This window comes from Anabrus simplex, chromosome 7 (assembly GCF_040414725.1).
Source record: "Anabrus simplex isolate iqAnaSimp1 chromosome 7, ASM4041472v1, whole genome shotgun sequence".
Taxonomy (NCBI): domain Eukaryota; kingdom Metazoa; phylum Arthropoda; class Insecta; order Orthoptera; family Tettigoniidae; genus Anabrus; species Anabrus simplex.
In genome coordinates this window covers 213,391,215-213,404,290 of record NC_090271.1, presented here as the reverse complement: position 1 = coordinate 213,404,290, position 13,076 = coordinate 213,391,215, and the positions used below count along the sequence as shown (strand labels likewise).

The following is a 13,076-nucleotide window of genomic DNA, read 5'->3' as shown; positions in this document are numbered from 1 at the left end:
TAAATGTCACTATAAAAACATAACATGTAATTTTGCATTACGCCGTTGCTGGTTTTATTTCAATGATTTTGGTAACACTGGGAAGTTCTGTTTTTGCGCGCTCACACCAAATGTTTGAGTTCGTGAATATTTTGCCATTACAGGTGTTATTGTGTGTTTAATTATATAGTTTTTTATGAGGAATGTGTATATGTGTTGGGGTTGTTTGCGTGTTTGTTCAGTGTGGAAAACTCAGTGGAGAGCTTCTTGGAAACCACATACCGGTATGTTTCTAAATATTTTTATTTTTTGGAGTGGGGATGGGTTACAGCACACAACTAATTTTCTGCACCAGCCGCCAGTGCTCCCAGTCCTAATCATTTCCTACTCCATCGCCGAGTTAGTGGGACCGTAAATCACTGCAGAAAAAAAGAAAATAATCATGCCTGTTAAGAAAGGCATCTAGCCGATAAACTGGACCAAGCCCACATGTGCAACACCTATCGCACCCGCAGTCACCCCTCCCCCCTCCCGCCCCAGGTATGGGAAGAAGTGGCGGAAAAGTAAAGATAAAGAATGATTAATACGATGACTAAGAAATGTTGGTCAAGTGTCTAATGTTGTAAAGAGCGTCTTATAACTTGTGCCTCTGTGTTGTTTGTACAATGTGTGATTTGTTTGCGAAGGACGTAGGTAACATTCCAGAATTCATCTCGAATTAAAATGAAGAAACCATTGTAAACCATTTTTATGATGGTCGAATGTGAGATTTTAATCACTTCTCTTCTTTGTTCATTAGGTGTGTATTGGAATTAGCTGAGTACTCCACTTTACAATCAATAAAGTAGTGTGGCAGAGCCGGGAACTGAACTGGGGCTACCAGGCAGAAGATACTTTACTAATCCCTAGATCATGGTGACGCTCAAGCGACGTAAAAATATCGAAGTTTATTTTTATTACATTACAAATCGATTGTTTAATTAATTACTTAATTGCATGAGGCCTCCGTAGATACCTGGTGTAGGTCTTTCCATTTGACGCCCTTCGGACGACCTGTGCGTCCGAGTGTGCGGTGGTGGCGATGACAATAATGAGGTAGGAAGAAGGTGAAACCCGGTGCCAGCACATAGCCTACCCCTGTCGAACAATACTAAGGGGTCTGCTCAAAGCTGTACGTCTCCATCCGACGGACGAACCACTGTCAACAGTGCCATATGTCCTCACTCCATATGAGCACTGCGGAGAGGTCCGGCTCCATGGCTAAATGGTCAGCGTGCTGGCCCCTGGTCACAGGGGTCCCGGATCTGACCCCCGGCAGAGTCGGGAATTTCAACCATCACTAGCTAATTTCGCTGGCACGGGGGCCGGGTGTATGTGTCGTCTTTATCATAATTCCATCCTTATAACGACGCGCAGGTCGCCTACGGGAGTCAAATCAAATGATCTGCACCTGGCGAGCGGAACATGTCGTAGGACACTCCTGGCACTAAAAGCCATTCGCCATTTCATTTATGGAGGAGCGCAGCGCTTTGTCTGCCAACCTCTCATATTCATCTTACTAATTAATGCTTTGTTCATGCCACCTTAATATTAGCAATGTATGTAATAATAATAATAATAATAATAATAATAATAATAATAATAATAATAATAATAATAATTTACGATTGTCAGAGGAGCGTCTAGCATTTCTTTCTTTCCTTTTTTATTTATTTATTTATTTATCCCAATTACATAAAGCCTGAGGAAGCCATTTTACATTAATAGATTTAAATAATCTTAAATGTTAACCATCGACCTCAGTGGTGTAGTTGATTAGTTTTCCTACTATTCCCAAGACAACGGGTTCGATCTCGACTGAGGTCGGTAGAAGTTGGGAGTGTTTAGATTTGACAACTCTGTATCAATCAATCAATCAATCAATCAATCACCACTGATCTGCATTTAGGGCGTCGCCCAGGCGGCAGATTCGTTAGTAGACGGCATAATAAATAATTTCCGAAAGACGAAATTCCGATACCTCAGCGTCCCTTAAAATCGATAGGAATTGAAGGAGCATTAAATTATTAAATTATTATTATTATTATTCTTTGATACTATGACAGTAATGATAATGATTTATATATGGGTAGGTTATGGCACATATGTTGCGTATTTTGATGAAACGAGTGCTTCGATTATAAATGCTACGCGATAATGGATGTGTTAAATGGTGAATGTAATTAGCATATGAGTTGATAGTATATTTTGATGGTGATAGTTATTGTTATTTAGGAAGTTGGTCATAGTATTTCTTCGAGAGATGGTAGTATGTGTAGGTTGCACATGCTAAGGTATAGGTATTGAAACGTACTGTTTCCGATTGCTATTTTATTCCCTAATATATATATGATACAGATTAGGATACGATCTTAATGCCATCACTATAGAATTAATTGAGTAAGTAGGATCATCAGAAGAGCCGAGAGGCCACTTACGTCAATATTTAGGCCTTCACTGACATATCTACGATTGTTTTCATGTATTCTCACTTACGGCAATTCAACTTATGATTTTATGGGAGCAGTATAAGACATCACTGGTAACTTAGTCTTTCATATGTGGATTTTAGATGAAGATAGAGTCTTCCTATGTGTCAATTTTTCCACCTATGGTATTATTCGTTGGGAGATTAATTAAATACACTTGGTAATGTTATATTAAGTCATGTACGCACTTTAACTAAATTTTGACCATGAATTAAAATAATAATTGAATGGTTTAACCATATAAGCCTTACGATGGAATTAATTTGAGAATGCTTACGACTTAAAGTGGACTTAGATTTGCTTATATGGAGGTCAACTAGGTTGAAATATGAAACGTTGAATAATTTGGAACCTCAAATAGAGAAAATCCCTAATGGTCAGACATTAATCTTCTCACACGATTTTTCTACTATGCGTGGACATTGATGTGAAGTGTTTCAACCGAGTGATATGCATTTCTGTAATTGCATGTGAATTTAGGTTATTATTATAACTGAAGAGTGAAGCAATCATGTTGAGATCAATCTTCTAATATAAAATTAGCAAATAAATAAGTGAATTTATTTATTTATTTATTTATTTAATCATTAGATTTTTCGGGTTTCACATTGCTACTCTAATAATAATAATAATAATGTTATTTGTTTTACGTCCCACTAACTGCTTTTTAAGGTCTTCGGAGACGCCGAGGTGCCGGAATTTAGTCCCGCAGGAGTTCTTTTACGTGCCAGTAAATCTACCGACACGAGGCTGTCGTATTTGAGCACCTTCAAATACCACCGGACTGAGCCAGGATCGAACCTGCCAAGTTGGGGTTAGAAGGCCAGCGCCTTAACCGTCTGAGCCACTCAGCCCGGCCATTGCTACTCTATCAGAGCCTCCTGCGAAAGAGTTCCCTCATACTTTCTCACAGTGAGTCAGTCTTGACTGCAGAAGCAAAGCATTGTGAATGTGTAGTGTTTCCGCTTGTAAGCGGTTACATTTTCACTTCTTATCACCAGTTGTCTTTGTCAAGTAAACGGAACACTTCTGAAGCGTGAATCATAGGTTGTTAGTGCAAGTCTCAGAAGAATGACACAGAAGGTAAGGTAACACATTTAATCAAAATTACTGAGTGTTTCTAACATTTCTACTTTAAAGCAAATCATTATCTGACGCATATATGTACACAATGTGATTACTGATTACAACGCATGGAACAAAGACGGTGACGTAGAGCGGATAGGGAGGAAAAGATTGACGGCAATGACTTGGATCGTCCCAATCACAAACTCAGAGTGCACCATTTGTATTCTTCACTTGAAGCAAAATGTTTTCTAACAAGATTTCTTCTCGCACAATCTTGCTACCGCATTGTGACAACCTTGCATTGTGGAGAACGTTTGAATATGTCATACAAGGTGAGGTGTTAAATTCCAATGGAATAGTAATTTGTAACGCATGTCAGACGTTAAAGAAGGTACAAAAAAAATGATATGTAAAACTATAAATAAGAACGAAAGATTACTCAAATATGTAAAAAAAAATATATAGTTAAAGAAAGAAATAGTGTAATTTCTGAGTTGATACACCGTACGCAAATAACAACGCGATTATTATTAGAAGATATGAAATTTAGCATTTCCAATAATAAAGTCATGTCAGTAGGGAGGACTGAGGATTGAATGTGAGCTATGGAACAGGAAACGGGAACAGGTGGATCGTTTCAAGTATCTAGGATGCCATAATAATAATAATAATAATAATAATAATAATAATAATAATAATAATAATCATCATAATCGAAGAAAAATTTCGTGTGGAATAATTTGGTTGAAAAATCCTGCAAGTAATGATATAATGGTATTCTCTTTCGCTAAGATACGGTTGATCATTCTCTTGTAAATTAAAATGCTCTTGGGGCTGCGATAGCCAAGTTTAGTTGCATCGTCACTGGCTGCTAAAAAGATAATCACTGTTCAAATACCACTCAATGCATGGGAGAGATTTTTGAAATGAAAAGTCATGTCCTTGCGATTCTGATTCCACGTAAATGTGGAAAATCCTTGCCTGTAAACATTACATCGACAAAGACGATAAAACTTCAAGTTCGATTAATTTTTGCTTTAATGTATTGCAATTATTATATTGCAGGTTTTTACACCCCACTAACTAATTCTAAAGTTTTCAGATGTGCCGGGGTGTCGTTTACTTCTTTTCGCAGTAGTTCTTTAATGTTCCAGTAAATCTACCGACATAGGGCTGACATATTTGAGCCCCTTCGACTGAGCCGAGATCTAACCCACAAGCTTGGGTTCAGAAAGTTAACGTTCTACCCGGCTCACTTTAAATTATATGCTTGGTGAACTAAATGAAGATGAAACTTAGGATCTAGTTATGAAAACATTACAAATACCACTAGCCAAGGAGTCGTTCTCTTATTCGATTTATAATAATAATAATAATAATAATAATAATAATAATAATAATAATTACGGTTTTCGGAGACATCGAGGTGCCGGAATTTAGTCCTGCAGGAGCTCTTTGACGTACCAATAAATCTACCGACACGAGGCTGACGTATTTGAGCGCCTTCAAATACAACCGGACTGAGCCAGAATCGAACCTCCCAAGTTGGGAGTCGGAAGACCAGCGCCTCAACCGTCTGAGCCACTCAGCCCGGCGTAATAATGATAATGTTACTGGTTTTACGTCCTACTACCTGCCCTCACGCCTTCGGAGACGCCGAGATACCAGGATGTCATCCCTTAGGTCTTTTTCGACGTGTCAGTAAGTCTGCTGACAAATCAGTTAAGTTATTGTGGTTCTATCAGTTTGAAATTATTACGCATATTTCCAAATATGAATGAATTTTTCGTAATAATATTAGGAACTAGGTAGCGGGAACAGATTTCGACATCGTCTGCTGCTATTTAAGACTCCTTATATGCGAGACACTCTTGTCAGAAAGTTTACTGGCACGTTAAATATTCTCTTTTCAGGGCAAAATTCCGGCACTCTGACGTCTATTAAGACCAATAGTTGTTAAAGTTCTCCTGTATCTCATAAATTTCTTCACAAAGGATTGAAACAGTACGCAATCTTCTCTTTGTTCATGAAAGCATTTAAGCAGTCAATAATTGGTCAATTATTGCGGAACAGTATAATTTTAATTATGCATTCACAACTGACAGTTGTTTACAACTCTACAAATCTATTTTTCATTTTGTATTCTCGATATAGTTCTAGACTGCGAAGTGATTCATGTTGAGAGCGAAAGACGCTAAATACTGAGCCCTCCAATAAAGCACCAATAGAGATTCAATAAAGATAACAATCTACTTAACCTTGAGTCATATGAATGTCAGGTTGTGTTATGAAATACAGTCTTCGTGAGGTATGCAGAATGCTTCAGGATACAAGGCAAAACAAACCGAATAAGAAATAGTATTCAGCCCGTTTAGAAAATCATTAATCTACATGTATCCTGTACCCTTGTGCCCTGAGATTTTAACGGCAAGCGCATAAATACATGAAAAATCAAATAAATAACACTTTCACAGGTTAAATTTTGTCATACGTCTTGTCTTCACGAACATAAACTTCAGTTGATTCTCGTTTTTGATCCGAAATTGTCATAGTGAATAAAACTGGCTCCTTATTTCTACAATGGACGTATTGCGAAATGGTCTAGCCACTCGGCACCTACCCTGATGTCCTGGGTTCGAATATCAGTGATATAGGGTAGTATTACAATAAGACCATCGCATGTCGATCAGAGGGGACAGTTCCATAAATTTGAACCTGAGTGTTCCAGTGACCTCCCATAAAACGTGGAAATTATTGCATTTTAATTTTTTATTATTTATTTTTAGAATTTGCTTTACGTCGCACCGACACAGGTAGGTCTTATCGTGACGATGGGTTAGGAGAGGCCTAGGAGTGGGAAGGAAGCGGCCGTGGGCTTAATTAAGGTACAGCCCCAACATTTGCCTAGTGTGAAATTGGGAAACCACGAAAAACCATGTTCAGCAATACCGACAGTGGGGTTGGAACCCACTATCTCCCGAATGCAAGCTCACAGTTGCGCGCCTCTAACCGCACGGCCAACTCGTCTGGTGAAACCATTGAAAAGTAATAATAATAATAATAATAATAATAATAATAATAATCATCATCATTCAGCCCGAAGACTAGTATATCCTCAACAGTTCTGGCGTCGACTGTCGTAGATGGCCTGGACGTCACTGAAGAGGCATACTAGGGACATGAGGAGTGAGGTAGTTTCCCGTTGATTTCCTCACCGATCCAGAAGTTGCTATTGCACATCAGAGTGCCAAGCCCATTGAAATGCTTGCAAAAAACCGACTATGAGCTATATTTTCCCACCGTTCATACCAGGGACTATCTGCATAAGGAATAGCGTTACTAGCATTGTTCATGCTTCAGGTCAATGAAAGTAACATATTAATAATAATAATTCCCGATATAGTTTTAAACTGAGAAGTGATTCAGGTCGAGTGTGTCCAAAATCCTGGCACCTCGGCGTCTCCGAAAGCGTCCAGTACGTCCATTGTTTTAGACATAAAGAACTAATTTTATTCACTATGATAATTTATGATCAAAAACGAGAATCAACTGAAGTTTATGTTCGTGAAGACAAGACGCATGATAAAATTTAGCCTGTGAAAGATTACGACAGCCCTGGAGATAGTTTTCTCTTGGTTTCCCATTTTGAAAACAAGCGAATGCTTGTTTTGTACCTTAATTAAGCCTTTCCTCTCCCATAGTCGTCAAAAGACCTATCTGTAACGGTGCGACGTAAAGCCAATTGTAATAAAAACAAACTAATAATGACACCAGTGGCCATAAACCACCTTCAATGATTGAACCATCAGTATTCTGTGAGAAGGTACAGATATTTATGGAATAAACTAAACTTATATCGTAGACTTAAATGAAAAATCTAAGAAACACAATCGCCAATAAACGAATCATTGCAATAATTTTCCTTGTAATTATCTGCGTTAAAGACACCGTATTGAGTTTGATACGTCTTCATTTAGGACCATTTTAAAGAGACACAGGAATTTAATTTCCTGAAATGGATTCTTTTATTTGCAAGTGAATCTATCTAACATAGGTCTACTGCATTTAGTCATCTCCACTAAAGCAACTTTCCTACTCTTGCCGGCTAGTTACTTCCGTACTTTTTTCAACACGTATTTGTGACTGTTTTATTCACTCGGGTGGTTCAAATTCATCACTTCCCAACGAGGTCTATTGCATTTGTTCGTATTCCCCTCTTTCTTTTCCTCAAAAACCTCAATCATTCTATTAAGTGCCGTCATGCCGTCAACTGGGGTGACCATGGGCACAGGGGGAACCGAGGTCAATAAAGGTACCGTACTAATGTAGGCCTACTAAAAACATTTAGGAGTAGGTTCACGTGTTCATCACATAAAAAGAGAGACATCTGTCTGGAATTAAGGAAAAAATACAGGTTCTAAAAGTGTACTGTATACATAGGCCTCGTGTAGTATTTGGCAGTAAACACCCCAGTTGACAGAGTCAAATCCCTAAGAAAGACTAGGATCAAACCAGAACTCTAGCTTAAGAGCCAAGATCGACATTCTGTGCAAATTAAATGAAATCTCTTTCTTTTTAAAAATAATATTTAACTGAAATGAACCTTATGCTTGGATGGCCATACCGGAACTGTTTACAAACATAGCGGAATATTATGGGTATCATGCAACGTGGTAAAAAGAGACAAGCGACTTCATATTTGTTTTTGACATACCTGAACCTTTTCTTGAAAGAAGGACTCATTTACTGCTTCTTGACACTCGTACGCTCGGTGTTGACTCCATCCATTGGCTTGATCCATATTGAGAGCTGTCATCGTAACAAGAACACACACGCACACACACTCACGCGAACACTGGACCGGGAGGATGGGACACTGTCTGGAGTGCATGCGCCATTATCGACCTAGCTCTACATCAACACAACACAGAATTTAAAACAAAAAGTGCTGTGGTGCTTTTTGATCGCTGTCACGTGGTGCAGGAGAGGCCTTGAGTAAATCGCGACGGCCTAGACCAGAGTGTGTCTGTGGGACAAGAGCTCGGCTAAACAAGGTACACTGAGCAGCCCGCTCCACCTCTTCCTGCGCGGCTGTGCTGACAGCGCTGGGACAGGGGCGGGGGTTGGAGCGACCCTGGCGCAACCAACAGCAGTGCGAGCGCATATAATTTAATTATTAGGGGGACTTGATAGCTGTGATGAGATAAAGTGTGTTAAATAACACATAAGTCCACCAGAGCAGATATGGATGGTTGTCGATTGCATGACTATGACGGTGCACCTGTAATGTACTTCTGTGTGACCAGTTGCGTAGGGTTGCTTGTTGAAGGGCTCATTTTCTACATTCATGATTACGGGACTGAATCGCGATGACGGTTTTTTTTAAGAGTTTTTAAATACAAGAAACTAATTTCAATAGATTTACTACTAAGCCAGTTGGCTGCGCGGTACGAGCTGTGTATCTGTTAGCTTGTAGTCAGGAGATGTTGGCTTGGAGCACCACCATTGGCAGTCCTGAAGATGGTTTCCCGCGGTTTCCCATTTTCATACCAGGCAAATGCTGGGTCTGAACTTAAAGGAACCGTCGTTTCCTTCCCAATCCTAGCCCATTCGTCGCCAAAAACCCGAGTTACTCAGGCGTTAAACCACCAGCAAAAATATATATATTTAAAGGCACTTCAGAAATTTATTTCCAATGCAAAATTTCGCCGTGTTGAAATTATGGCAACTGAATGAACGTCAAATGCAAACAAATCCCTTGGCGGTTTATCCCTGAAGGGTCTTGGGTTACTAAGCAACCGCTACTCAGCCCCAAGGCCTACTGATTACGAGGTGACGTGACAAATCCTCTTGGCCGTCATTCTAGACTTTCCACCCCGGGACCGCTATCTCACTGTCAGATAGCTTCTCAGTTGTTCTAACGTAGGCTGCGCAGACCCAGAACCAGCCCTCAGATATCGGTAAAAATCCCTTAGTGAGGTCTTTCCGGTAAAATGGAGGGCCAGCAACGTTAAGTATAATATTTTTTAAAAATAATTCGTCCTTCTTGTCATGAATGGGGGAATGGAAAGCGCCTTGCATAACATATAGTAGGCTACTGCTTACCTGCACCGTAGATTGGTTGCAGTATTAAGAGGAAGTACAACCAAATAATAATCCTCTCTAGTCTCATTGGTCGACCAGCGGTGAAGTGTACGAATTATGATCACAAGTTTGAGGGTTCGATCTCGGCCGAGGTAGTGAAAAATTCTTGACACACTTTGTCACTGTTATTGTCATTTTAAAGCCTCTGGGGTCACACTCACATTAAAGAAGCTCAGCCAAAGGTTTCGTCCAATAGAACTTCGATTTGGTTACTAGACAACAGCATAATCGGAATGCCGATATTGGTAGATTTCAACACTTGAGAGTCCGACTCGTTGGCTGAATGGTCAGCGTACTGGCCTTCGGTTCAGAGGGTCCCGGGTTAGATTCCCGGCCGGGTCGGGGATTTTAACCTTCATTGGTTTATTCCAATGGTCCGGGGGCTGGGTGTTTGTGCTGTCCCCAACATCCCTGCAAGTCACACACCACACATAACATTATCCTCCACCACAATAACACGCAGTTACCTACACACGGCAGATGCCGCCCACCCTCATCGGAAGGTCTGCCTTACAAGGGCTGCACTCGGCTAGAAATCGCCATACGAAATTAAATTTAACACTTGAGAAGGTCTGAAATTCATCTGAGGCCATGTTTGATGATGATGATGACGACGATTATTATTATTATTATTATTATTATTATTATTATTATTATTATTATTATTATTATTATTATTATTATTATTATTACCGGGCGAATTGGCCGTGCGGTTAGGGGCGCGCAGCTGAGAGCTTGCAACCGGAAGATAGTGGATTCGAACACCACTGTGGGCAACTCTGAAAATGGTTTTCCGTGGTTTCCCAATTTCACACCAGGCAAATGCTGGGACTGTATCTCAATTAAGGCCACGGCCGCTTCCTCCCCACTCCTAGTTCTTTCTCCTATCCCATCATCTCCATAAGACCTATCCGTGTCGGTGCGACGTAAAGCAAATTGTAAACAAAAAACATTATTATTATTATTATTATTATTATTATTATTATTATTATTATTATTATTATTATTATCCCGCACCTCATGTGAAATGGAACAGAGTTGGAACTCTGTATGAACAAATAACATGAAGGGAGATGTTACACGGCAGTTGTTCTTTCCAATCGTTCGTCAACGTTTGTTTAACCTCAAAATCTTCGAACCCACTTTCTTTACTTACACAGTTTATGACTGGACGTGGTCAATTTAGAAGTTATTTCCAACATTTAAATAGTCATCCGAAGGATACATTTGTAAGTGCCAATCCGAACAAACAGTAGCTCATTTAATTTTCTATTGTCTACTACATGCTATCAAAAGGAATAATTTGTTAAGACACCTCAGTTATTGTAATGTATTCCCCCCGCCCCAGCTAATTTCTGATACATTTGTGATAAAGCGTTGCATCTCAGCTTTTATCCGTTTTTTAGCCAATGTTTTAAACTCTTTGTAAAGTTTTTTGCAGTATTTTGTTCAACTAATTTATTAAAAACCTTTAATATTGTATTGTTATAATCGATATTCCTAACGTACTTCTGGGTAAAATAGGGCTACCTTACTTGAATAATAATAATAATAATAATAATAATAATAATAATAATAATAATAATAATAATAATAATAATATCTTTGTAGAGTTGTAGTGGTTTGATCCATCGAAAAATGAATGTATCGACAAAAGATGGGGAATGACGCGAAAATGAAAGAATGTATTGGCCTGGCATATCTAATACAAAAGTTGACCAAGGGAGATCGGATCGGAAAAATGAAAGTGAGAATTTTTGTACATTTTGCCAGACTCAGCCAGTGTCCCTTGACTGTTGAATCACCATCCAAAGTTGAGAACACCTGGCACAGGTGAGTGGAGTTGGCCCTGGAAGTTTGGGGAATAAAGATAAAAGTGAGGAGCTTGGGAAAGTGGAATCAATGTCTGAATCGATTTAAGCCAGCATAGACACGACCCCTCGCTTCCACGTTCAGATCCCCTAGAATTACAGTCAGTTGAGCATATTCAGAACGAATGTTTTAGAGGATGGATTCCCATTTATACATCTTAAAACAACCACCACAACCACCACAACCACGGACATTTGGAATGTTGTCGGGCTGAGTGGTTCAGACGGTTGAGGCGCTGGCCTTCTGACCCCAACTTGGCAGGTTCGATCCTGATTCAGTCCGGTGACATTTGAAGGTGCTCAAATACGACAGCCTCGTGTCGGTAGCTTTAGGGCCCTTTCACACGATCCACTGCTTTCCACGCCACTCCACTCCACTCCACTCCACTCCACTCCATCAGAGGTGTGGTAAAAGGCCGGTAGCGTTCACACGAGACACTTCGTGTGGCGCAACCTCCGTCCACTCTTGTCAAAAGCAAGCTGCTGTCAACCGGCCTGAAGTGTCTTCTATTCTGGGCGACCGGAAGCTCCCTAAATCAGATTAGCTCGTTCAGACGGTCAACATTGTGTGCGCCACAAGTTCGAAGCTTTTGTTTCAAAATCTCGGTTCCATTCATAGATAGGTACTGAAAAGTTAATATAGAAATACAAAATCACCCTTGTCTGTGGGATTAACGAACAACAGACTATTCAAATAAAATTTTTTTTTTTTGCTAGGGGCTTTACGTCGCACCGACACAGATAGGTCTTATGGCGACGATGGGATAGGAAAGGCCTAGGAGTTGGAAGGAAGCGGCCGTGGCCTTAATTAAGGTACAACCCCAGCATTTGCCTGGTGTGAAAATGGGAAACCACGGAAAACCATTTTCAGGGCTGCCGATAGTGGGATTCGAACCTACTATCTCCCGGATGCAAGCTCACAGCCGCGCGCCTCTACGCGCACGGCCAACTCGCCCGGTCAAATAAAATTAAAGGCTTAAAATGTTGAATGAAGTTTCCCATGAAGTGATTCCACTTTTTGCCGATCTGGACAACTCCAAAGAGAGAGAAGTTGATAACTACAGTAATAAGCTATATGTATAGGATATGTGTTATTTGTTAACTATTTATTCGATGTTACAATAACATGGGTCATTGAAAAATAATTAATAAAGATTTTTTAGCAGTCTGTATTTCAAAAGAACTGCTTTCAATTAAATTACATAATAACATTTTCTTATTTGGACCGAGCACGATAGCTGCAGTAGCTGAAGTGCGGCCATTATCCAGTATTTGGTAGATAGTGGGTTCAAACCCAACTGTCGGCAGCCCTGAAGACAGTTTTCCGTGGTTTCCCATTTTCACACCAGGCAAATGCTGGGACTGTACCTTAATTAAGGCCACGACCGCTTCCTTCCCACCCATAGCCCTTTCCTGTCCCATCGTCGCCATAAGAACTATCTGTGTCGGTGCGACGTACAACAACTCGTAAAAAAAAAACAATCTT

At 39.9% G+C, this 13,076-nt stretch overlaps 1 protein-coding gene across 5 annotated transcripts in view; it reads right to left on the bottom strand.

The window, feature by feature from the left end:
• The window catches only part of LOC136877476 (calpain-B), a 653,760-nt gene that overhangs the window by 484,900 nt on the left and 155,784 nt on the right, over positions 1-13,076 (bottom strand). The window contains exon 1 of one of the 5 annotated variants that reach the window (XM_067151553.2): positions 8,290-8,584. The exons of the other annotated variants lie outside the window; for them this stretch is intronic. Coding sequence (XP_067007654.2) covers positions 8,290-8,466 — 177 coding nt within the window. The 5' untranslated portion in view covers positions 8,467-8,584. Of the gene's footprint in view, positions 1-8,289; positions 8,585-13,076 lie in introns of those variants that run through there. 5 annotated transcript variants of the gene reach the window in all.